The 27,131-nt window shown below is 33.9% G+C and overlaps 1 protein-coding gene across 7 annotated transcripts in view; it reads left to right on the top strand.

Moving 5' to 3' along the window:
* Cnot4 (CCR4-NOT transcription complex subunit 4) overlaps positions 1-27,131 on the top strand; it is a 121,315-nt gene that overhangs the window by 79,254 nt on the left and 14,930 nt on the right. For 5 of the 7 annotated variants that reach the window (XM_046434069.2, XM_046434070.2, XM_046434067.2 and 2 more), the window contains 3 exons: positions 6,403-6,460; positions 8,542-8,791; positions 9,591-10,088. In XM_046434069.2, coding sequence (XP_046290025.1) covers positions 6,403-6,460; positions 8,542-8,791; positions 9,591-10,088 — 806 coding nt within the window. Of the gene's footprint in view, positions 1-6,402; positions 6,461-8,541; positions 8,792-9,590; positions 10,089-14,942; positions 16,346-27,131 lie in introns of those variants that run through there. The other 2 variants (XM_046434073.2, XM_046434072.2) reach the window with 1 other exon arrangement.

Below are 27,131 nucleotides of genomic sequence, written 5' to 3'. Positions count from 1 at the left end.
ATGACTGTAAGTGATAAGGATGTGCAAAAGAGGAATTTGTGCAGTAGTGATGTGGGAGGACTAGATATTTTATTTTGAAGCTTGGACTTTGAAATACCTTTAGATTGAGGTACTGCAAAAAGAATAGTAGTAAATATTAGCTAGGTGAGCTGTTGTGCCCACACTAGTGAGCAAGTCTAGTTGTCAGACTCCTTGAGAATGCAGATCATTCAACATAAATGGTTGTGATTTGATATTGTAACACAAACAAGCCACCATTGAGGAAACAGAGATATTAGGTTGAACAAAAACTTGGGGTCTTTTGTGTTTATTTAATCTGCTCAATAGTCGTAATGGTAGGTATGTTATTATTAAAGATAAATGTCAGAGAATTTAAATGATTTATCAGGTTCCTACACAAATAAGTTGTAGCAACCAGATTCTGAACCAAGTCTCTGTCGCTTTTTTAAAGCCCAAGTTGATTTCCCTGCTCTGTCATAGTTTAAGAGCTGAAATTCTTAAGAGGAAACTGTTAGAAAAAATCCTTAACGTCTATCAAATTAATTCAGCTAAATGAACCTGTGTCATACTGTATGTAGTTTGACTATGAAGATCTCTGGTGCTTGAAACTTCTTACCTCAGGGCAATACCGTGGATGAACTATAACTTCCAAGGAGTTGATGGTATTTTAATCAGAATAAGATTGGTGGCAGTAGTGGATTAGCTAGCGAAATATTAAAAGGAAGACTTCTATGGGAATTTATCACTTATAATTACATTGAGGACAGGTACATCTTTTTTATAATATGGCTATCTCCATATTGAAAATGAAGTATGATCTCTGAAAGTATATTTAAAATACCGCATTAATTCAGGAGAATGGAAGTGGTCACTGCATGGTTTCTTCACTCTGGATTCCCTGGCATTATTTAGTAAAGCCCCAAGATCTAGAAAAGCTTTAGTATGTAGACTTGTAGGAAATAGTCTCAGGCAGAGCTTGTGAAATCATGGATAGGCTTCAAGTTATCTGTGAACCCTGAAATTTTTGTAAAATTTTGCATGTGTTTACATTTTTCTTGAGAGAGGGTCCATGACCTGTAAATAGTTCTATACATATAAATCAGTTCTTGGTGTAGATGGGTTAGAGGTGAATTTAGGAGTGGTGTAGTGACTCTCAAAGTGTAGAGTGGTGTCATGAGAGGTAGCCTACATTTGGTAAAATGGATCTCCAAAAAGGCATTTCCTATTTTATTATGGATAAATGATTTTCAGTTCCCCACTTTTAATTTTGTATAAAACTAAGGACTGTTTACTAGTAAATTAAATGGGTGAGTTAAGGTTTGCTGAAATTTGATATTTACATTAAAATGAGTGACTTACCAGATTTTTTTTTTTTAAGTTATGTCTCAAAATCTTTCGAAGTTTTCTTCTCATGCTGTGTTTGAATTTATACACAGTTCCTGCACATGTGCATATATAGTAGAAAATTGTTAAGTTATCTGGGGGATCTTACTCCACCTAAAAAAAATAGAATAGTTCTACAGGATTTGTTCCAGATAGGGCTGGATTGAGTGGGGCTGGAGAAGAGAGGTTACAGATAGGGTTCTATGTGCCTTTGTTTCCTAGAAGAGAAGAAAAGGCACATCAATCGAGCAATTGTATGTTTAAACTCAACTTGAATGTGTAATATCTTTTTAAAATTTAAAATTAAATTTTATTACTGAAGTACAAAATTAGAATAAATTAATGGTTACTTGCTCTTTTTCAAGGGTTGCCACGTGCTTAGATGGTAGATATCCATCTTCCAAGTTTAATATTAAAAATAATTAATTCTGTACCTACTAATAATCACCCATTTATTTTCTTTTGAATTAAGTAAGTTTTGGGGTTATGAGAAAATTCCAATTAAAATAATACTTGCCCAACTATGACCTTCCAGGATTATTGAGGCATCATCCCCCACCCCCGCCAGTAGCTAATTGTGCCACTTGAGATGTTCATATTTTAGTAACAAAATGGTACTCTAAATGTTTAGCCTATCAAATAAAATGTATTCTGTGAAGGCAAGTTTTACCTGTTGATAACATAAATATATCCTTTGTGGTAGTAAATGTTTAAGTATATCTGAAGAGTTATTTAAGATTCTTGTGAATATAACAAATTAAAATGAGTTCCTCTAAATGAGTATGGGGATTTAGGAGCAAAGTGAATACATACTTGAATTTGTGGTAACATGGCAGTGAAATTTGGAATGTCCATTATATTGATACCTGTCTTTATGTAAATTTTACCTTACATTAAAAATCTAACTAAAAACTAATACAATCACCATTACTACTTTGATCTCTTAAATTTGATAAACAGAGAAACTAGACCTTCTCAACTTTTTTTCTACTTCATCTTTAGTCCCCCAAAGTCAATTTTTCTTAGATTCTTCGACTGTAATTTTTTTACTTTGAAAAGCATCCAGGAGACTACACTGAAAGTAACTTGGTTGGCAGCACCATTAAGGAAGGAAATTTAAGCACTGCATTTGGGGCAAGTTAGTAGAGAGCAAAACTTGGCTGGGCAAGATGGCGCATGTTTGTAATCCCAGTGAGACTTTCTGAGAGGTTGAGGCAGGAGAATTGCAGGTTAGAGCCCAGCCTCAGCAATTTAAGGAGACCATGTTTGAAAATAAAAAGGGATGGGGATGTAGCTCCCTGAGTGGTAGAGCGTCCCTGAGTTCCATATCTAGTACTGCAAAAAGATTAAAAAAAAAAAAATGCAAAACTTGGCTGAGGATCTCAAGATCCCAGCTGAGGCCCAGCTATGTCGCTGCCTCTTTGCAGATGGTTTTGAATTTTGGCTTCTTTATCTGTAAAACAAAATATTTAAATTTGATATTAATGATTCCTTCTAGCTGTGAAATCTAATAATTTGAGAGACTTTGAGGAGACATGATGCCTTTTCACTGCGTTCCTCTTCACTTCCTCTATTGCATCAGATGCCAGAGGTGTTTCAATTTAGACTAATTGAATCAGAATCTCCAGAGATGAAGACTGGATATATACCTTATACTTTCAATAAATAAATAAATAAATAAAAATAAACATATCTACATAGGCTTATATATTTATTTTTTGAAGCGCTCCCTTGAATTTGATTTCAACTGTTTGCATTAATTTAAAAATATTTGCTTCTAAGAAATCTGTGATCTCACCATAGATTTCAGAACTATTTAGGACTAGAACTTTAAAAAAAGAAGTTAGCGTGAGTGTGAAATATGTTTTCAGAGTTTTATCTACAAAGATTTACACACAAATTGCCTTTTGGAAATAATAATCTTGATAATCTTATGAGATGGTTTTAAGATGGTTTTATTGGTACTTCTCAGTGCCACTTGAATCTAATAGTTTTCAATCAGCTGTGTTAGTTGTGGGAATTCATTGCTTTGATTTTTTCTTAGCATTATAACTGTCATATTTGAGTGAACCATAGGAATATGTCTTCCAGCTCTTAGCCTTTTCAAATATGGTTGTGAACCTCTGCTTTTGCTTCTCATTCTTTGGTCTAATTCAGCTTATATTATCTGCTTTTGAGAACCAAATTGATATCCTTAACTTTTCAAACACCTTTCTAGTTTTTTCTCTCACTAGGCAACTCCATGCTCTCTGGTGTACAAATGGTTGGGAGGTGGTTGTTTGTTTTTTTGTGGTGGAGGTTGAAGCCAGGACTTCATGCTTGCTATGCAAGTGCTCTATGACTGAGTCACATCTCTAGTCCCCACATATAGTTCAAAAATCTTTCCATGGAAAATGGAGTGAACAACCAAACTTTTGCTTCAAAATGTAAGCTTTTTTTTTCTTTTGGTGTAGCAAAAAGAGATTGATTTAAGGAAGCTTATGAAGTTTTTTGTTTGTGTGGTTTTAAATTTTAAAACCTATGTTGCAATTTATCTTGGTACAATTAAGCTTCTTAAATCTGATATGATAGGAACCTGGCAGTTCTCTACCATAAAATAGGTCTTCTTTGTAGTAAACGCAATATTACTAAACTTTGTTTTCCTTTCCTTTTTTTTTCTTTCTTTTTTAAGCATTTGCCTTCTAGGCATGATAATGGTGGTTGAATGTTGAAAGTAAAACAAATTTGTCAAAATGACCACAGCTTGAGCAGACTGGGCTTGATGAGAAGGGAAGTTCTATATCTGATGCCAGTAAAGTCATGAGAACTCTGACCTGTTAGTAGTAGGCACATGATATAATTTATGTCCAGCCATTAGAGATCCAAGGAGTTCATATTTTTAGGAATTTGTAAATATCCTTTTTCATTTTATTGGGGTTATACATGTTTTGTAGGGACTTTCCCATGGTTTCTTGTCTGCACTTTAGGTGCAACTATCATTGATTTTTAGTTTTGTTTTCCAACAGCCCACATGTAAAATAATTTCTAGTTATGTATATAGTTTTAAATTTTTATTTTATTATTCCTTAAATCTATTAATTATTAAATAAATTGAGAAGGATATAATAAGACTAAGTGGAATATAAGCTTACTATAATACCTATTTTTTAAAATAATGTTTTAGTTGTGGATGGACATAACACCTTTATTTTATTTATGTATTTATTTTTATGTGGCGATGAGGATTGAACCCAGTGCTTCACATGTGCTAGGCAAGTGCTCTACCACTGCGCCACAACCACAGCCCAAATACCAATTTTTCAGCAGCTATTTTTGAATTCATGATTCTAATCTAGAAATGCTTAAGTATTTCCTGAGGAAGCATAAAGGTGTCATAAAGTCACACTTATGAAAATGCAATTGGTATGGTGGACAAGATGATATAAATTATTTGAATTTGTTGTAATCCAGAAAGATTTATTGACCTGAATGTTAGTAAGACTGACTCAATTATAATGAAAATTTTATTTAGTTCTATTTAATGATTGTGGCTAGGAGGATGAACCAAGATCCAGACACTGAAGTTCTTCTCTTGTAATATCTTGCTTTCATCTTTTTGTTACTACCTCTTCCTCTCAACTTGAAACCCTTAGCCCCATATTGTAAGAATAGGGCAACTTTATCTTAGATCACTTCTGTTATGTTGCATACCGTTCTTTATGTCACAAAAATTAGCTTTTCATAAACATTGCTTGCTTAGTTCATTTCTGTGCTCAGAAATTTCCACTGTCCTATTTGTTAGCTAATTACCTAACTCCCAACTCTGCAGCCTTTCGACTCTTGACACCTGTGCTGTTGCTGCCTTTACTGTTTGCTTGCTTTTCTTTCTTCTGAGGTGTAAGCCTTTTTAAGGACTTAAACAATTCATGATAGCTGCCCCTGGCAGATAGTCTGTTTGCCAGAATTAAGAGCATCTAGCAGTGTTTCTGCAGAAGATATACCTGGAATTCAGATTGAGTACTAGCCCTTGCTCAGTTTTGTTTAGAGCAATTAAGTATGGTACCAGTAAGTTATCTCTTTGCCAGGTGACTTTTTTATATTTTCAGGAATTAAAATAATTTTGAGAAACTTGCTATCTTAACTTTTTTCCCCACATATCCATTTGGGTAATATTACTTACTTTTGTTCATGTGCTAAGTTAAATAAAGTTAGTTATGGAAGTGATGTCACTAAGTCAGTGTTGCAGTGTGTATAGAAATTTTATCTAGCCTTTAATCAGATGAGTTAAAATGGACTTGAAGTTAGTAATTTCTGTTTTTACCATGATTCTATAGTTTTTTGTATGAAAATAAAACAGTGTTTGTTTTGAGTCAGTTTAAATAAAAGTGTTCTTCATTTGTCTCTTTTGTGTGTGTATGCATATAAACATATGCCTATTATAAGGATAGGATTAGTATCTAGAAGTCTTCAATGAAATTTTTGGCTCTTAAGAACCTGTTGAGAACGTTCAATGACTTTTATGCCCTTGTGTCATATACCAAGAAAAATGGGTCAGTTTATCACAGGCACAGAACTAAGTGATGGAATGCACACATGTATATATATGTATATATATACACATATCTTTTGATTATAGATGGACACAATACTTTTATTTATTTTTATGTGGTGCTGAGGATCAAACCCAGTGCCTCACACATGATAGGCATGTGCTCTACCACTGAACTACAACCCAGCCCCTGGATAGACTCTTGACCTGTGAATTAAAGAAGTATATGATTTAAGCAGTACTCCCCCTTGCCCCACAAGCTGTTATTTTCTAGAGTCTGATTAGAATGTTATTCAAGGGCTAATGATCAAAGAAGGGTAGTGTACTTCTTTGTGCTCTCATTATATAACCTAATGTCTTACATCACATTGCCTCAAATAAACATTCATTAAGATGGTAAATGTCTATTTTTCTGGCTTTGGGGAAGTTTGTTTTTATTGTGGCAGAATGACTTTACTCTTGATTTTATTTGATTTGTTTTCTTTTTACAGCCCCATTGATAAACCTTCAGATTCTCTCAGTATAGGGAATGGTGATAATTCCCAGCAGGTAAGATTTGGATAAAGTATCACTTTGTCTGCCATACCCTGAAAACAAGGTATTCTGTGCTAGCAAATTTTCTAAATAGTGAAAAATATTTTAAATACTGACAATTTAAATTAAATACCTTTGATGGACAGCATTGTTGAGTGTGTTATTAGTAGCCTTCTTTTCCTTCACCGAATATATACAGCATAATTTAACCCTTTCATGATGATTTAAAACTGTCATTAGGACCATATATAATTGTATTTTATGGTAGAATCTGCTTCTGTTATTGGTTTTTTCACTCAGATGTTCCCAGGCCAGCATGCCTTGTGAGTTCTTTTTTTTTTTAATATTTATTCTTAAGTTTTAGGTGGACACAATATCTTTATTTTACATTTATGTGGTGCTGAGGATCCAATCCAATGCCTTGTGCATGCTAGGCGAGCACTCTACCTCTGAGCCACAACCCCAGCGCCCCCTTCTGAGGTCTTTTAAGAGTTGATTCTCCACTATATTCTCCCTGTCTTTTGCTGCCAGAATTTGCGCCCAGCGTTCTTACCCCTTAACATCTTTCCTCCTTTCTTTGCTAAATGGCTGTTGGCTTTGAAATGGTAAACCAGATGAGCTGTTCAAACTTTCATTCATTATGAAACCAAATGAAAACAATTAGAACATACTTTGTAATATTTTATTGCTTAGGAAACTTGTTTTTCACTACTTACATTTATGTACATCTCTTACACTGGTAAAATAAATGTAATTTTAATTGCTTTAATAGCAATGGCCAGTTTCCCACAATATAGGTGAAAAACCAAGAGGTCTAAAATACAGTGCTTTCTTATACTTCTCACTCACAAATTCCACAAAAGAATTTGAAAAATCCACATATCCCCTTATGTATTCTGGGTTGACATTTTTTTCATAAGCAAAATACATCCTTTGTAAAGGATGTATTTTTAAGTAAAAGTGCTACATTGCTCCTTCAATAACTAAGAAGTTTAATGTTTTGACATCCCATTGTAATGTTTTGATCATACATTTTGATACCCCACCATCCGTTTTTTAAAAATATACAAACTCCTCTTTGTCAAAAATTGTACGTCATTTCTTTTCCTCTTTGACCTCCTGTTTCTATTGCCATTAGGGTTTTATCTTGATACGATGTATTTTTTTTTAATAAACATACCCAAATAAAAATATGCATATAAATTTTGAATTGAAATAAAAATATTTTTGCTGTGAAGTCTTTAAATGTCAATTTTTTTCTGAATATTTATTAAAAGGAATTGTTGATTAAAACAATGTGTGGATTTTGATAAAAATCATTAAACATAAAAACTGAACTTACTGGAAATTCATTTCTTAGGGAGATGAATTAGGCAATTTTAAATTTAGATTTCATGTATTCTACATGAATATTATCTGTTGGTAAAATGAGACAGGTTTTAGCAATAGTCCTGGTTTTTAATTTTCTTAGGATATAACTGCTGAGGCATCTTGTTTGTGTAATTAAGTAGATAGGAGAAATATTACATTATTATCACTTAAATCTTTGAATTCCTTCTGAATTAGATACCTAAAACACATATAAAGATTTACCATAATTATTTTTTAATGATAGCTTTGGAAACAACTTGATTCGAAATCTTCAGTTTTCTTAAAAGCAAAAAAAAAAAGGGGGGGGGGAGGGGAACATCTGATTTTACAAAAGGTTCTAGTTGTTATAGTCACTCATTCTCTTGTTACCAACTGGAACATTTCTAATAATTTGTCCCTAGAAAATTTTTATTCTTAAGAAAAATACTGTAATGAAATCCTAGAGAGTGAGAAATATTCTTTGTTTACAAAGTGAGAGGAGTAAGATTGTAAAAGGAAAGGAAATTGGTTTAATCTTTTCAGCTGGATCAGGTTTTTTTAAAAAAAGAATACAGGTGCAAGTTAGTGATAGAATTGATTTTCTGACACTCCATGCTTTAATTAAAAAGTCTGAGTTCCCTCGTTTGAGATTACAGTTCTAATATATTTAGTTGCAACTCTTTTTAAGTATGGCTTATTGAAAGTATAAACTTGTATTGATTATTTTCTTTTTCTTTTTTATTTAGATATCTAACAGTGATACGCCTTCACCACCACCTGGTTTATCAAAATCCAATCCAGTCATCCCCATCAGTTCATCCAATCACAGTGCACGGTCCCCATTTGAAGGGGCAGTAACAGAGTCACAGTCATTATTCTCAGACAATTTTCGCCATCCCAACCCTATCCCAAGTGGGCTTCCTCCTTTTCCCAGCTCCCCACAGACATCTAGTGACTGGCCTACAGCACCAGAGCCACAGAGTCTCTTCACATCAGGTATATAACTAAAGTGCCCGGACTTGTAACAAAAAAACCCATTGAGTAAGATATATTGTTAGCCCTTTTCTCTTGTACTTTCCTTTTATAAAAGTGTAAACATTTAAACTGCATGGGATTAGATGATAAGATAAATTGTTGTATATAACCCACAAGTTTTTGTGTTAAAAGACATTTCTGCAGAAATCAAGGGGTATATAATTTTTCCAATTAAAAAAAGCTTATTTCTCTTGGAATTAGGAGTTTTTTAATTAGGTTTGTGCTTTTGTAGTTAAATTTAAGATTCTCCCCTCCCCAACTGATAGTTATCTAGTTGTAAAAATTGTTTTGGCATTTTTTAAATCTATTTTCATTTTTATTTACTATAAATTCTCTTATTGATGCCATAAATTAGCATTCAAATCAGCACCTATGAAGCAGACAAAAAACCTATAATATTTTTCATTAAAGTGCATTTTTTTTTCTTGGAAGTATATAAGACATTTAAAAAATATTTATACTTTGTATTTGATAAATACATTTTAACAAATAAGTTTTACTAATTAAAATCTGTTAAATTGTATTTATTACTTTGTTTCATTAAATGATTTATGCTGGTTTTGATTATGAATTGTTGCATGTAATTTGGATATCAAGTAGTTTGTAACTAATTATTTTACCAAGCTAAAAAGTCATATTAATTTTGTACGTATTTGCTTTTATCTTACATTACGACATGTTTTTCATAGTTGTGGTTGCTTATTAATTGTGAAAGGGACCGGATGCATATTATATTCATCACTATTTTTCTTCCTAACAGAAACAATCCCAGTATCATCCTCCACAGACTGGCAAGCAGCATTTGGCTTTGGTTCTTCTAAACAACCAGAGGATGACTTGGGGTTTGATCCCTTTGATGTTACTCGAAAAGCCTTAGCAGACCTGATTGAGAAGGAATTGTCCGTCCAAGACCAACCTTCCCTTTCACCCACATCTCTTCAGAACTCCTCTTCACACACTACAACCGCCAAAGGTCCAGGCTCTGGATTCCTACACCCTGCTGCACCGACAAATGCCAACTCTCTTAATAGTACCTTTTCAGTCTTGCCACAAAGATTCCCTCAGTTTCAGCAGCACCGAGCAGTTTATAATTCCTTCAGTTTTCCAGGCCAGGCAGCCCGCTATCCTTGGATGGCCTTTCCACGCAATAGCATCATGCACTTGAACCACACAGCAAACCCCACCTCAAATAGTAATTTCTTGGACTTGAATCTCCCGCCACAGCACAACACAGGTCTGGGAGGGATCCCTATAGCAGGTAGGTTCATTTAAAGCCTTTGAAAATTCTTGAATAACTCATGCCTTTACTTTGTTGGGTGGGTAGGGAAGGAACTATTGAATAACAGAGGGTACTTATTGGTCATGAAAATTTCTGTAAAAAAAAGTTAGTCTTTATCATAATATAAAATATTTTTAATTAGACAGATGCCTTGTAATATTGAGCTTTATAAGGATGGTGGAGTATTATACCAAGTCATTGTTTGGAAGCATTTTACTTAATAGGATATTTACCAAACTTTCATATGCCATATAAATGCAAAAAGAAAAAGAAAAAAAAATGAACTCTGAAATTATGATGCTGTGAAGTTCAACACCATAGTAAAAAAATCTTATTTTATGTTATAAAAGTAAAGTGGTTAAAACACATTTTAAAATGATAATCAATGAGAGCATGAGGGATAAAGCCACTCTAACTGGTAGGGCATTTACTTATTTTGACAGATACACACATACACATATCAAAACTGCGCTATAAATAAAGTATGAGAATATTTGAGAGCTCTGATTATTAATGTTTTGTAACATGTCACAGACATACTTTATATGGAAAAGAAATTGTTCAAGGAGAGAAATTACCCTTTTAGTTTGTCTTGTTTTTATTTCTGGGGGAAAATATTAGGTATATATTTAAGAATATAAGATTGATACCAGAATACTTCTGGTCTTGTACTGCTACCCTTGAAGGTTTCAGAACTTTTGGGTCTAAGATCCTGTAACATTTTTTAGACGTAGTGTTTTCTGAGGAAGTCATTCTTAATAGTGTTCTCATTTAATTTGGGCTTTTGAGATAATGTGTAAAAGAGAGTTTCTTCTTTCCTTATTCTTTCAAGTAGAATAGAATAATCCTATACTGTGATATATAATTTATATAATTTATTTTTATCTTGTCATAGCCTTTAAGGTGTGGCATGACACAGGTGTTATTATATTAGAATACTTTGACAGTAAGGTATTCGTTCTCTTGTTGTTAGCAAGATAGATAAATGAATATGCAGAGGTCCATCTAAATTCTTTGTATTCCCTTGGAATGCACAACATTTCATGATCTAGACAGAAAGCTAGATCTTAGTTTGTGACTGTGGATAAGTGAAGTGAATTTACATAATTTTAAGAGCACCTGATATAGTGATTTACACATTGATGAGACTTTTGGTATTTGCTCTTTTAATTATGGTAGATAGTAGGTAATCCAGAGTGACATTTTTCAGTCCTCTCCTTCTATGTGATATTCCCTTATGAAACAAGTGTTCAATTTTTGTACACCTTTTCTTTTCCTCCATTCAAGATAGCACATTAGAATACAATTATGTTTTGTTTTGCTTTGTTTTAATCATTTAGAAAGGTGGTGTTTTAATTATTAGTAGTGAATCTTATAATTGATTATAATATTAGAAATTAAAGTCCCCCTCAATATTTAAAAATAAAGTATTAACCCAATTACAATTAATATTTCAGTTCCCGTTTGATCAAACAATGAGCCAGGCCATGTGGGGATACAAAAGAAGTATAAAATACAAACACTATTTCCAAGTAGTTTAGAGTGTACTTGAAGAGATAAAGTTATGTATGAAAATGGTAACATTGTATGGTGCTGGAATCTGAGAGACATCAATGTACCCTGTAATTGTTGGGGAGATTTAATTGAAGAAATAGGAATTGATCTGTACTACACTATCTTGGATTTGGGTTAGTGGCAGGGGAAGAGAAAGGGCCTTTTATGTTGATGGAAACCTCTTTAGTAAAGGCACAAAGGGCAGGCATTAGTGTGTCATTACATTAAGATGCATTGCCTTCCATAATAGGAAGTGCTTCTTAAGCCATAGTAATACAATGGTTGAGAAGATGAGGCTCTCTGGAGAGCGAGGCACAATAGTGTGGGCTTGATATGGGACTCTAGTCTTAGCTGCCTTCATTATATACTTTTATTTGACTTTCTACATGTCCATCTTCAATAAATTATGTGTTCTTCCAATTTCTTAGTTTTCAAATTGTCCGTTAACACCAAAGAACAATTTTAATCCAAATATTTTAAGTAAGCAGATACTTTGGAGTGCCACACTGGTAATGAGACATCACTGATCAGTGAATGTAGTTTTCCTATGTTAGTTATTAGAAATCTTTATCTGTAGTAGATACTTTATTTTTAAAATGTGGCATTAAATGATAGTTCTGTCTTTGTTTTTTTTTTTTTTTTCTTTCTTTTACTCTATACTCAACCATAGGACACTAAAAACTTATTTTTCAGAGTTGCTAAAAAATAAAGCACTAACTTTAGGTTTTGAATCATTGTTGTATTTGGTGGGGGGAAATTTGTTATTTCAGGTTTTCAAGTTTTGGCTCTACATACTTGCTTGGTATTTAAATAGTGACTGTGGTTAAGCTGTTAGATTATTTTTAAGGCTCTGATAACTAGAGAAATTTCAAGTTTAATATACCAGAATATTTAAAATTGTTTGGCAAGAGTCACACAGCATCCTCTCATGGTTTATAAACATTTGACAGATACCTCAGGAAACTGAATGTGCTAAGCCTAAAAGCAGAATAATTGAATCATTGCAGCTAGATGATTTAGGATTTTCAGTAACTATGACAGAGTAAAATGACAGAGTAAAAAATCTGAAAACCTATATACTTCTTCAATGTCTCTAATTTGAAGCAGTTTATACCTAGGTGATATCTGTCTCCCCATCTGCAGTTGGAACTCAGTTGTCCTTGAGTTGAACTATTGAAAGTGAACTATTGTAGTGATCATCATAGTATCTCATATAGGGTAGTTACTCATTAAATGCTTTAGTAATGAAGACTCCATACTGTTTCAGTGGGGCTTGCTACTTTAAGATAAAGAATATTCTAAACTAATTCTACACTGGGAACAGCATGTATATTTTATTCCTTAGGTATGAAGGGCAAAATAGGGTTCCTAACTGTTGGAGCAAATCAGAGTTGGCAGCCACCTGTATATCATTACAGATTTCATGTCTGTGTATTACATATTTGTATTAAATTTTATTTTTGGTTTGTTTCAGTTAATCATTAAAAAGTGATGTATCTGAAACCTATCATGGGAAGAACAGTTACCAGAGGTTTGACAGAAATTCGGCTTCTGTTTCCTTTATCTAATTGAAAACATTTTTGTTTTTAGAGTTATTTCCTTAATTAGGTGAAATCTTTTAGCAGCATTTTCTTAGCTGCACGTCTGGTTTGCTAAGCTTAGAAAAAAAATTTAAATATTCTTGGGAGGAACTTTGATTAGTGGGCAGTTATAATAAATTCATTTAGATTTTTTTTTTTATTGGAACCCTGTGCTTTTGTTGTAAAAAGTGACTTATCTTGTCCAGTTTCTTCATTTTAGGAATGGCAGAGCTGTATTCTAGGAAGCTTAACTACTTTGTTAAAGGTCACACATTCAATTAGTAGTAGAGTTAGCATAAGAACCCAGACCTCAAATTCAATAATGCAAATGTTTTTGCACTACAACACTGATGCTCTCCTTCACAATTGAAGATCACTGGCATGTACTTTAACTTGGCTTTCTTCCCATAGTAATTGACTTTTGCTCTCACATACTTGCAAGTCCCTTTTTATCAATAGTATTTATTCATGAGACAAATTGGCCCAGCTCAGGGATATAGCCTATAGTAAACAAATAAAAACAAAATTGAATGAAGTTTATTGACTTGATGAAAATCAGTCTCTAGCTTAGTTCTCATTAATACCATGATTTTACCTAAGAACTTTAGTCTAAAGTTTTGTTTTACCAGTCTTCTTGCTATGTATTTGGGATTTGTAGGAAGTTTGCCAATTTATTGAAGAACTGAACTAATCTGTTCTATGGATTGAAACACTCTTTGTCTACATTTTGTCAGTTAAGCTATCTTTCCAAATGTAATTTTGCAGATTTATTCTAAAGAATTCTCTGCCAAGATGTTTTTATTCCATGTTAAAAATTATTTGGAAAACAATAGTAAGTCTAAGTCTGTATGTTTTGTTGTTTCAAGATATACTTAAAAAATATTTGAAATTGTTTAGACTTGGGATTTTTTTTCCTGTTTTGTTAATTCTAATTTTACTTATGAGAGCATTTTTCTTTAAATTTTCTTTGTTTCTATATCAACTGCTTTCACAGTGACTTGATTGAATTTTGAGTCATATGTGAAACCATTCACTTTTAGTGAAATAATGATCAGTTATAATTAGGAGAACTGATTACATTCATATGTAGTTCTCTGACCTAAAAGTAGTCATCTTACTTTCAGTCAATTGGATCAATATATTGTTAGCATTTTAATATTTTTCTGGTACCTCAAAAGTACACATTAAGTTTTCATGTTATATGTTAATTTATTGATTTAATCTTTATAATTTCCATCTTTTCCTAATGTATATAGCTTATGCTTTTAAAAGATGGATTTATAATTTTTTCAAAAATGAGTTTTTCATTCCTGTGAATCAATTTTTAATTTTTTCATAAACTATTTCTCATTAGGAGTATCTCTGTTTATAAGGCGTCCAATTGGCTTGGAAAAGAATGGCTTTCCTGCCCTGTCTTCCTTTCTTTTTTCTTTTGGTAGTATATTTGTAATCTAAATCTACTATATTTGATCTTATCTCTGACAGCATTAAAATTAAGGGTGTGTTTAGAGTGTAACTACTTTCTAAGTACTTGAAAAGTTTAAATTCTAGAATTCGTGTCTTGTTTCACACCCGGATTCCAACCATTAAGCATGTATTTTATATATGTATCAGTATTCCAAATATTTGAAATCATTTTTAAAGGGACTGTTAACAAATCTAGTCACCCATAACTAGACCATGACTGACTTTTCCACAGGGGAAGAAGAGGTGAAGGTTTCGACCATGCCACTGTCAACCTCTTCCCATTCATTACAACAAGGACAGCAGCCTACAAGTCTCCACACTACTGTGGCCTGACAACAGAACTGAGAGGAGAGGATTAGACTCTGGGGTGCTTGCATGGGCAACCGGATTTTTGCATGATTCCTTTCTGATTTTGCATTTAATGTATACACCCAAAAGAGCCAATATAAACGTTCCTCATGCCTACAACTAGCGTGTTACCTCATAGTTGCTAAAGTATTTCTTCATTAGGCCTTTAACATAATTTATTAGCATAATAATTTTGGCATTGTTTCTCATGAGTGATGCTATTTTTAACTCATATGAATAAACTTATAATACTAATTAAGATCCCAGATGAGATTAGCTAGAATTGTTCTTATTTTGGCTCTATAACTGAAAATATACAAAGGTAATGATAGTTCTTTGTTTTCTGATTTGTGAAAAAAAATGGTAATATCCTAATTTGAGAATTGAGATGATAATGTCTATTGCATTCTTTGAATACTTGAGAAGAAAGAATACATATAAAACAAACTTGGTTGGTGTCATTTAATGCTCAGAAGGATGTTGTCAGCAATTGTTTTCAGTTACCTAGATTTATATCTTATATTATGCATTACATGTGTAGAAACTGTTTTGTTCTCTCTCATTTGCACATTTGCACTTTATTTTTGAATGGTTGTTAATTATAAAATAGATGGTTAAAAGATAATTATTATGGCCTAAATGCAATATAATCTCTTTCCTAACGCACTGCCTAGTATACCAGGAAATGCCTCAAAAAACACAATTTCAACTTCTAATTGATTTATCAGAAACTTGAATGTGGGATGAACATTGTATGTGAGTAGCCGCTAAAGTAGTATAACATTTTTATTGAACAAACAGTAGTTTGGTGGGATATTTGTTTGGAAATTTCATTGTTTAATACCTGAAATGTGGAATAAGTCTTTGTAAGTATTTGACCTAAATGAGACTTAAAGTAGAAGAGAAAAGTTTGAGTGTCCTCTAAAATTAGTCCATGTAAGTTGTAAATGGATATTTTAGTGAATCACAGAAAATAGTGGAGTACTTTATAGGATAATGTAAAGTGATGTTTTTGATAATACAAAATTTCTTGAAATAGTTTTAAAACTGATAATAAAAGAAAACTGAACTCAGTTTGGAGCAGTGGACAAAAGCTGATTTAGAAAACATGATCATATTCTGCCTGTGTGAAGCAGCATCTGAGAAGAAAGGGAAAGTCAAAACAATTGTGATTTAACAACAACAACAAAAAAGTATGCCTTAATTTGTTTAAAAAAAAATACAAGAGGGGTGTCATGAATACCAAAAAGGCTAGAGATTTTAAATAATAAAATCTGCTTATTAGTAGATGATGCTATTGTTATGTTGGAGTTGGAATTTGGGGGTTATACTCTATGTAAGATCTGATTACTTTTTCTAGATATAGTGCAACAAATTAAATGGCCTTATCCTGAAGTATAGTTGGGTAAACCAAAATCTATACTTAATATCCTGAGATTTGGTTACCTGAGGATGCAGAAGGAACTAATTTTCTAGCCATCTAAGTTATTTTTATGAAACTCCACATGAATACCAATTTCTGATTTTCATTTAGAAGTGGTTTTAAGCCAGCATTTTAAGAAAATCCAGTAAAATACAGTAGACTTATTAAACATCAATCTTTAATTATAGCTTAATTTAATTATGATTTTCATTTTTGTTGTAAAAGACTAACACTTTGCCAATTATTTCCTGCGGAGCAAGTGGTCCTTCACTTTGTTAACAAAACATGGTCTCCTTGTCATGATGCTTATCAGCTCATAGCTTTCTCCAGCTTTCAATGTAAGCTTTTCATCTCCTGGATCTTCTTACAAAGCCATAGCAGGTGGTTAGCTCTTATTTACTTACTTCTCAGTGTTGAGAGAGAGACCTGTTAAACAAACCTCCTTTCCTGATCTTTCTGTTTCTATTTCTTTTTTCCATTCATAATTTGTATAGAAAAGCTGTCTTGAAGTTTACCCAGACTTTCCCAGAGTCCTGAATAGATTCCCAAAGCAGTCCCTTTGCTGCTGCTCATCTCTCCCTGCTTCCAGGCACACCACCAATAAGGAAAATGCTTCTTGAGATAGTAAGACTCCAATTTCCAAATTTTTATAAGGAATGTCTAAAAGTGATCCTTAAATTCACTGATGAATTTCAAGACCACTTTGTAAGGCCTTATCTTTTTGCTTACTTAATAGTTTATTTAATATGTTTCCTTAGAAGTATTAAAAGTCAGCCATAATTTTATGCTCAAGCACCATTTCACCTGACTAGCAAATTGTAACCAAAATGATGGTAAAGAATGAGAAATTCTAAAAAGCTTCAGGTTTGTTTCGGTTCATCTTTTGCAAGGAAAAGTTTACACACACACACACACACACATTTGTACATCCTTAACCTTTATAAAGCGACTAGTCTTTTCCTAACACAGGAATTTTAACCTGGAGTCCAGAACTCTTTGAAGCTACAAAATTGTGGATTTGTGTGCATGTACCCATCTATTCTTTTTTTGAGAGAGAGAGAGAGAGACAATCTTTAGTTACTAGATTTATAAGGGGTTTGTTGACACCCATCTGCACCTCAAAGAAATAAAAAAGGGGGGATTAACTGTTGCCTTGAAAAGTTTTTGGTGCCACTGTAGAAAATAGTCTTGCACTGAAAGAGTTTAGTTATATAATATCAAGTGCCTCTTTCTTGACTACATTTTCTTAAAGATCCCATTAGAAAAAAATGTTTTGATTAGTAATGCTTTCCTTCTACTGTTGCATTGTGTTTTTCCAGGGGATATTTTTGTGTATTCTCCCCTTATTTTCACAAAGCTTTAATTAAATATTTGAGTACTGATTTTGTGTAGTGACCTGAGCTAGATCTTGAAGGATACAAAGCTGAATGAAATAAATGTACATCCTGTCATCAAGGATGAGCCCAGTGGCAATTGTATTTTCACATTGTTTTTATCAGGTCAGCTCTTGATATGTTTTAATAAGAATAGTCATAACAGTCCAGATTCATTTCATTGTTCATCTCTCAGTAACCTTTCTAACAGTGGCAACAAAGGATATTGAATACTTTTACTTCAAATATTTGATAATTTGTAGGAGGTGAAAAAACCTTAATAGGAAAAACATATATTCGTTATTCTTATTTAAGTGTGTGTATGCTCATGTATCTTTACTTAGTGTTCTGGGAAATAACTGAAGCCTTCCATATACGTGTTGTGTTCCTTTAAAAAAAATCAACTTTAATGTATTTGTCTGCACATTTCTACTGACATGGCTCCTACTTGTATCTTATTCCAAGTACCTTCAAGATTGCCAGACCTTTCTTCTGCTGTGACACAGGCCCTTAGGAAGGTGGGAAGTACACCCACAGAGGCATTGCTGCAGAAAGTCAAGAGAAAGGAACAAATAGCTGTATTGAAATCTTACAAAAATGAAGATTATTATTTATGCAGACAAACTGGGGTACCATTTATCCTATGCTGATTTGTAATGTTTTGGATTTTTGGTTTATGATTTTTAAAAAGTATTTATTTTTTAGTTGGACACGATATCTTCATTTCCATTTATTCATTTTTATGTGGTGCTGAGGATCGAACCCAGGGCCCCGCGCGTGCTAGACGAGTGCTCCTCCACTAAACCACAATCCCATCCCCTGGTTTATGATTTATTGTAAAGTGTCCTCAAATCTGTTTAAGTGATATCATACAATTGGAAATACAATTCAATCTTCCTTTTTTTTTCCCCACCCCCTTTCCATGTTTTAGTTTTGAGACAGGGTCTTGCTAAGTCTTTAGAACTTTGCTGTGCTGCCAAAGTTGGTCTCAAATTTGTAATCCTCCTGCTTCAGCCTCCTGAGGCACTGGGATTACAGGTGTATGTCACTGCACCCAGCCAGCCTTTTAAAGAAGTAATAATGCCAAACAATTACACACACACACACACACACTTTTATTTTCCAAAATTGGCAAAGTCAGATTATCTGGTGTCAGTCTTGTCTTTTTTCACTTTAGTGCTATGCCCTTCTCTGAATGAGTGAGTGGCAGTAAGATATGAAAGTGTTCATACATGTAAATATTTAGTGAAAAATATCAAATATGCTGATAGTAAAGAAAAGAAGTTCTTGTGAGCTGATATAAGGAGAGGCTTCATGAAAAGAGTATGGGACTTTCTGACTTTCAAAGATGATTTATATTTAAAATGAAAGCAGAAGAAGATCAGTACAATAAAGGGGGAGGATTGAACCACAGACTAGAAGTAGAAATTAGCATGGTGCAAAGGAGTTAGAAGGGAAGGACAGTAAGGAAATACACTCGCTGAGTTGTATAGGTCCTGTAGGTAAGTCAAGCGCTGAGAGCCTTGAATATTAAAAAAGGGAGTTCCACCTTGATATGGTAGAGGTAGAGAACTGTGGGGTTTTGGCAAAAATGTTGCTTCATTATAGCATTTGGGGGAGAGATGCTGGGGAGTGAATCCAGGGATGCTTAACCACTGAGCCACATCCCCAGCGCTTTTTATATTTTATTTAGAGACAGGGTCTCGCTGAGTTGCTTAGGGCTTCTCTAAGTTACTGAGGCTGGCTTTGAACTCAGGATCCTCCTGCCTCAGCCTTTGGAGCCTCTGGGATTGCAGGTGTACACCACCTTGCCTAACTCGTTATAGTGTTTTTAAGAAAAGTAATTTGGATAATGTGTTTGACTACGGTGAGGACAAATTAGAAAGCAGTGCCATTGCTGGGCAGAGTGAGTGAGGTCAGCCTGGGCTACAATGTAATAGTTGGGGTGAAGAAGAAATTATGACCTAGAAATTGGAAAGCATGAGATCTGAGAAAGGGACTTTAGGTTTGACTGTCAGATCTCTGGTGACCCAACTTTCATATAAAGGTAGGAGAGGGAGCCAGATTCCTGGAACTAGTCAAGGAAATGTGAAGGATATGAATATCTACTTATTTAAGAAATTTGGTAAGAAGGTGAAAAGGAAAACATAGTGTTAACTAGATGGGTGGTAGAGCTTAGGAGACACTGCTTTTTAAGGAAAAGACCCATAAGGACATATGACAGTTGAGAAGAGGAGACTGACAGTAGTGAAGGCAAGAGAGGCCAATTCAGCAGGATAAACGTACCTCTGCAGATGGTAGAAAGAAATGACCCTTGAAATGAAGTTGTGATTTATCTTTAGAGAAATGAGATGTACCTTTTCCCATCATGTGTCAGGGCAGTTAAAAGACTAGGGGAAAAGAAAGCAAGATTAGAGAAAATGAGAACAAATTATAGCAATAATTATTAGAATGCATTATTTGAGAATGAAGGTGAAAGAGAGTTGAGAGATTTTTTAGCTTTGAAATATAGAATTTCTGTGTAAAGATATGGGTCCACTTAGAAGTGTTTATAAAAGAGTCCACATTTGTGTAGTTTTGTGTGTTCCTCTGGTTTAGCACAAAGCATCAGGAGTAGAAAAGCAAATATTGAGTTTGGTTAGAAGATGAAGAGGAGATGGATATAAAGATGTTTAGGAAGACAATATTAAAATACCTAATCTCATGGTCAGGAAGAGTCCACTGAGATAGTTTTCTGTGAACCAATGGTCTGAGTCATGTGGAAGGGAGTTTAATGATTTTAGATTTAATGAGAATAAAGAATAAGTTAGTGTTGTTAAAAAGAATGGCAAAGGCTGAGGGTAGAGTTCAGTGATAGAACAATTGCCAAGCATGTGCAAGACCCTGAGTTCAGTTCCCAACACTGCAGTAAATACATAAATACATCCATTAAAAGAACGGCAAATAAGGAGACTGGTCAGTGTGTTGACCTCATAGTGCTAAACGATGGGTGAGAAGCAGGGGAAGAATGGTGGTCCAATGTCTAACTAGTGTTGGGGGTTAGTAAGAAGCCTAGCTTTTATAACCCTTTATGCTCTCTACCCTGTCCCCACTCTTGTCTTTTTGTGAGAGTAGGAAGTTAGTCTGTATGAAAGAAAATTATAGGAAGTGTGGTATTACCAGAGAATCCTGAATAAGGTTTCCAGTTGAAATGATTCAAAGCAAACTTCTTTTCTCAAAGCACAATAGGAAGTCATAGAAGCAGAGTGCTGGGGAGGGGCTGGGAAAAGCCAGACATGAGAATAGATAGGCACAAGTAAGTCCAGTGAGTGCAAGGAATTGGCAGAAATGTTACTTACAAAGTGAAAGATTAAGATAGAGTGGTAGGTCTGGGATATGATGAGTCTGAAGGTTGAGGAGCTCATGTTACAGGTGAGCCAGCTTCTGCCAGTCTCACAAGCAAAATAGAAAGCTCCCTTCCCCACCCGCATAGGCTTTCCTACTTACAAAGGGAAAGGATCTCTTCTTATGTAGTTGGATGAGGCCATTCTTCCTTATGTATATAGTAGATTTTCATTAAAAAGTAGTATATTGGTGTAAAGCAGAAAAGAGAAGTTAGGTTATAAAAATATTTTGGCACTCCCCCTAAGATAACATACTATGTGAATAAATAAAATCTCCAAATTATTGGACAAGTCTGTAGTTTGCTTACTTAGAATATAACCTTATAGGAAAACTGCTGTAGATATAGTAGGGCAGGGATGAAGATATATTTAATATCAACAGCAAATATCACTAGTTTGGAAGCAATCTTAGTTTCCAGGCACTAAGTTATTTAAAAATTCACAGGGCTTATTTCCATATACATCAGTAAGATATCAACTGTGAAATTTGAAAATGATAATGCTTCAAATTGTAAATCATTACTCGAGAATACCATGTTGCAAAATCATGCTGATGGCTTGAGAAACCACGCTCCTTAGACCTCCTTTCTGGTCTGTGGTTTACTTCCAAGAATATCAATCTAGCCACCCCAAATTGCTGGTCACACCAATTTATAGCTCTTTTAGGAGCTATTTCTATAGAATCAGCTCTTGATAGTTCAAGATTTATTAAGGATATTCATTAAGAATTAATTCTATTTCATGGTCTTTAGTTGTAGATGGACACAATACCAAAAATTTGTTTGTTTATTATTTTTATGTGGTGCCAGGGATCGAGGCCAGTGCCTCATGAATTCTAGGCAAGCACTCTACCACTGAGCCACAAACCCCTGTCCTATTTCATGGTCTTTTGAAGAGTCTATCCTGAGTTTGAGTTATACAGAAATCTAGTTTACACTTGTTAGGTACCTAAAACAGGAGGTGGTAAACCCAAGTTTGTTTGTTTTTGTTTGTTTTCTTGTACTGGGGATTGAACCCAGGAGCACTTTACCACTGAACTATAGCTCCAGATCTTTCTATTATTTGTTTTGAGGTATAGTCTCACTGAATTGCTGAGGCTGGCCTCAAACTTGGTCCTGCCTCAACCACCTGAGATGCTGTGATTGTGGACCGTGCCCAGTGGTAAGCCCAAGTTGTTCAAGCCACTTGAAAATTGAATTACATAGAAGTTCTAAATTACATTGAAGTTCACAAAACAGCTTGAAATTGTTTTGAGAACAATCCTTTTCCTCCAGGTTCCTCTTGGTCACCCTTCCTAGTGCAACTGTTGACTTTTCTGTTGTAGCCCATTTCACATGCTTAAGGTTATTTTAAAGGTTTGTTGAAGCTCCAAACTAATCTGGAACATAATATACTTAGAATAGTTTGGTCATTCCTGCTCCTGCTTGGTGTTCAGACCCATTAGAAACACCCCCAAAGCTTTCTCTCCATATAATTTATAATGTCTTGGAAGTATCCAGTAGCTTTCTTTTTTTTTATCGAGGTGGAATTCACATAAAATAGAATTAACTATTTGAACTATTAACTGTTCACATGAAATAGAATTCATTGGCCCAGTACTATTTTTAAAATTATTTCTCTGTCAAAGTAGTAGAATAAATAACCTGTGAGAATTTTGGCCCCTTCCTTTTTAGAGCTGTATGATAATAGCTGCATCTAGACTTATTATTTTACCCATTAGGCTGAAAGGCAAATGGCAAACCTTAAAATATTCAAATGTGTACCTTCCCCCCAAAAAATTAAAAATAGAAAAGCAACAAATGTGTACCCTCCCCCCCAAAAAAAGAAAAAATAGAAAAGCAGGGAGCTTTGGGCAAGAGACCCTTATAAAATTTGTTTTTCTGAGTAGGTTAAAATGTTTGAAGCAGTCCTCAGAGTAGTTTTGAAATGGTAATGACAATTTTACTATCTCTATGATACTTAATTAGCATTGTATAAGAAAAGTAATCTAGAAGACTAGTTCTCTCCCAGAGCATGCCTGTAATTTCAGGTTCTGGGAAGGGAGAGGCAGGAGGATTGCAGGTTCAAAGCCAGCCAAGGCAACTTAACCAGATCCTGTCTGAAAAATAAGAAAGAAATAGAGCTGGGGGTGTAGCTCAGTGATGGAGCGCTTGCCTAGCCTGTGCAAGGCCCTGGGTTCCATACCCAGTACCACAAAAAAGAAAAGACAAGACTGGTTCCATACATGTGAGTTGGAGTATGTGTACATGTACATATGTGCATTTATATTGTTGTTTTTTTTTTAATATAAAGTAGTTTTCAGTTAAATTCCCCTTAACAAATACAGCAAAGCAAAAAGTCTAGGCCATTTTTCTGTTACTTCTCATTTGTTTATTCCTTCTATATTTCAATTATTTACATGTTCAGGATCAATATTTTTATTCTGAGTTTGTTTTTTAACAAAAGAAAGACTGTTTAGATGTAGTGAGGTTACATTACTGGTGCCCAACTCACCCTGGTCATGCTTTATCTAAACAAATATTTCATAGCTTTTTCTCATCAAATTCTTCTCACACTAAGGATATCCATCCCATGTCACACTCTTTGGAAAAACCTACAGAAAAGATAATTAAGAATACAAGATTTGTATTGAGGTCATGAAACTTGAGAGTGCTGATAGATAACCATCTTTAACAGGACTTTTTAGAAATCAGATGATGATGATGATGATGATGATGATAACAAGGCTCAGAAGAATTGTGGTTTACCCCTAGCCACATTCTAGCAGCAATTTAAAGTTGCATTAGCCTTTACCACATGAATTTGTTTTCACACATAGAATTCAGTGGAAAAAAGAACTTCAAAATTAAGGATGTATCTCTTCCCTAAACATTGTTCTTACAGTTTAGTTATAATAGCAGTTTTCTCTAATTAAGGACTTCCAACTATGAATCAGTGCATATAATACGAATTTAAGTCTTTCAAAATGTCCACAGACTGATAGGTATGGTCAAGTCAACCTTATGTTAAATGTGGCCCAGTGATCTTAGAGTAACTTTGGGAAGGATAAAAACTACAACCTTGCAACTGTTCTTCATGAAGACTTAATTACTTAATTCCCAGTGTCAGGAGAAAAATAAAGAGTAAAACAGGTAGAATTTAATTTACCTAGGATTTTTCTCTAGTACCTAGGAGCAGTTAAGAACCAACAGGCATAACCACTAGACTGCTGACATCCTTAATATTACAAAATAAAGAAGGGGGAAAAATAATGGCACCAAGATACACTACACCCAAACTAATGGTGTGATTTCAGATTCAACTTTCAAGAAGAACTGCCCTGCACTATGTCATGTTGAATGATAGCATATCTACTGATTTTATTTTTCCAATCAAAGAGGTTGTTGTTTTCAGCATACAGAAACAGGGAAAGCTCCATGAGGATTTAAAGATGATAATAACTATCACCATCTCAAAGACGAAAATCAAGACTGACTGCAATCAACTTTTGTAACCTAGTGCTATTTTCTAACATGGTGAGATCTGTCCCAAAGACCGCCAGAATTTATACTCTGTTATTAGTCTTGGAGTAGAACACTGTGATTTGGAACTTAATTAGGATGTTTTTAAACTTCATCATGTAATATGTTGCCATTTGCAAGAAGTTGTTGACTCCCCAAAGCTGGTTATTTTTTCCTTTATTGTGTCTGTAAGTTGAGTCCCCAGCTAAAGGTAAAGGAAGCGATGGGTTAGGACTTCAGCAACCAAATAGGAAGGTTTCTCATTGGCCATAAGCTGAGTGTTGGGTTACATGCCTTTTACATTTTCTCTATTAAAATAATAGTTTTTATTAACATTTATTGTTGTAATGCTTGCCTAGCATGTGTAAGAACCTGGGATCAATCTCGAACACTGCTTAAAAAAAAATATATATATATATATATATATATATATATATATATATATATATATATATAAAAAATTCATTGCTGATCTACATGCCTTACTTCCCTAAGGCCCCAATTTAGAGAAAGATTTGCTACCAGATATGTATTTTTCTCTTTTCTAAATTGTTTGCTAATAAACCTAACCATAGTCGTCCACTGGTCTCACAGTTGTAACATTCCTTGAGTTTTGGTCTAGTCGGTCCTTTTAAGGTATAAACTCTAAAACGTGTATTTTAAGTGATAGGTTATTATTTCATTAGAATAAAACATAATACTAAAACTAGCACTGATTTAAATAATCTCTGAATAAATATACAGAGCCCTTCAAGCTTTATTTTAATAAAAAAATCTTTCAATTCTTGATCACCTTGAGTCCCATTCTGATAGCTGTGCTCACCTCTCCATCCAGTTTCTTTTTCCTTCTTTGGACAAAAAAAGTAATCATTTCTTTTTCCATGTAACTTACAACATTTAATAGGGAGGTCACAATTAGATCTTAATGTTTATTACCTGCATGATTTCTCTGTTGGATCCTAGACAAGACTGAATTTTCCCTCTAACAGAAGAGAGCTCTTCCTCCATCCAGCTGTTCAGTGTTCTTTTGGAGTGTCTACTCGGTTACCAGAGTCACTAGACCCTGTATCTCCTTCCAAATCATTCTTCTAGCTTTTTAGCTTATTTCCAAACTGGCTTTTGATTTTAAGTGACCATATTCTTTATTCTCTTCCTCTTCACACTCTTTTAAATCAAAATAGAATTTTTAAACAGAAGGCATACTTTTGTTTTTGGAGTTGGTTGAGGAACAATCACTACATTGTTAAAAGTTGAATCAGTGAAGATTTTTACATTTTAAGTTTTGCATCATTTAATTCACCCCCATTTAATTTTTTTTTTTTTTTTTTTTTTTAGTTGTTGATAAGACATCCATTACACCCTTTATATGTGGTGCTGAGAATCGAACCTAGTGCCAGGCAAGTGCGCTACAACTGAGCCACAGCCCAGTCCTAATTGACCCCATTTTTAAGGTGATGCTCACCCTTTTAAAAACTACCTAACACTTGGGAACAAAAAAAAGAGGTGGATAAATAAAATTTATCTAACACTTCTAAACAATATAACTAAAATTCATAAATGTGTTTTTTATATAGTTAATTTTTATTTTCACTAAAACGTAAATCAGAATAAAATTCCAGGATGTCTGAAATAAGAATTATAATTTCTGATTTATATTTAATAATGTATTCATCTGATCTTCCTTCTCTTTCCTCCTGCCTTTTTTCTCAATAGGATTCAACATTGATTGCCAGAGATAGTCTTGACAGAACCAATTCTCAATCTGTTATAAATTCAACTATAATAACCATAGCTAAGGATGAATATTTAAATAAATGTATATTTTAAGTGATTTTTAAACAAAGAGCCCTTTAGCTGGTGAGCATGTAAGTCTTTGAATGCATCAGAGTCTTTTAAAATAATGTCCTCCACAGGAGTATCATCCTGTGTAGGACTGGACAGGATGTATTATTATAGGACTACTTGTGACATACATAATCAGTTTAATAATTACAGCTCTGTAGCATTAACATTAGAGTAGTTAATACTAGGACATTGTGATATTGTCCTGAGCTCAAGAGTCTCCATAGATACGGACTTTTAAGATAGAGACATCATTTGAAAATTGGAAGCAAAAGTTTTATTTATATTAGTATATGAATAAATAGAAGGAAGAAAAAGCAAAATAGTTTTTTAAAAATATTTTTTAGTGTTGATTTAGAATCACAGCAAAATTGAATGGCAAATATAGAAATTTCCCATATACTCCCTGCCCTCACATGTCCTCCTCCATTATCAACATCCTTCAAAGGAGTGCCACAGTTGAGCCACCTATATTAACATGCCTTTATCACCCATTGACCATGGTGGGCGTTAGGCTCTTGATGTGATACATTCTGTAGGTTTAGTTAAATG

This window comes from Marmota monax, unplaced genomic scaffold (genome assembly GCF_021218885.2).
Source record: "Marmota monax isolate L192 unplaced genomic scaffold, Marmota_monax_Labrador192_F-V1.1 WCK01_AAM20220418_F8-fsc00122, whole genome shotgun sequence".
In the NCBI taxonomy this organism is placed as follows: domain Eukaryota; kingdom Metazoa; phylum Chordata; class Mammalia; order Rodentia; family Sciuridae; genus Marmota; species Marmota monax.
This window is presented reverse-complemented; position numbering and strand designations above follow the sequence as displayed.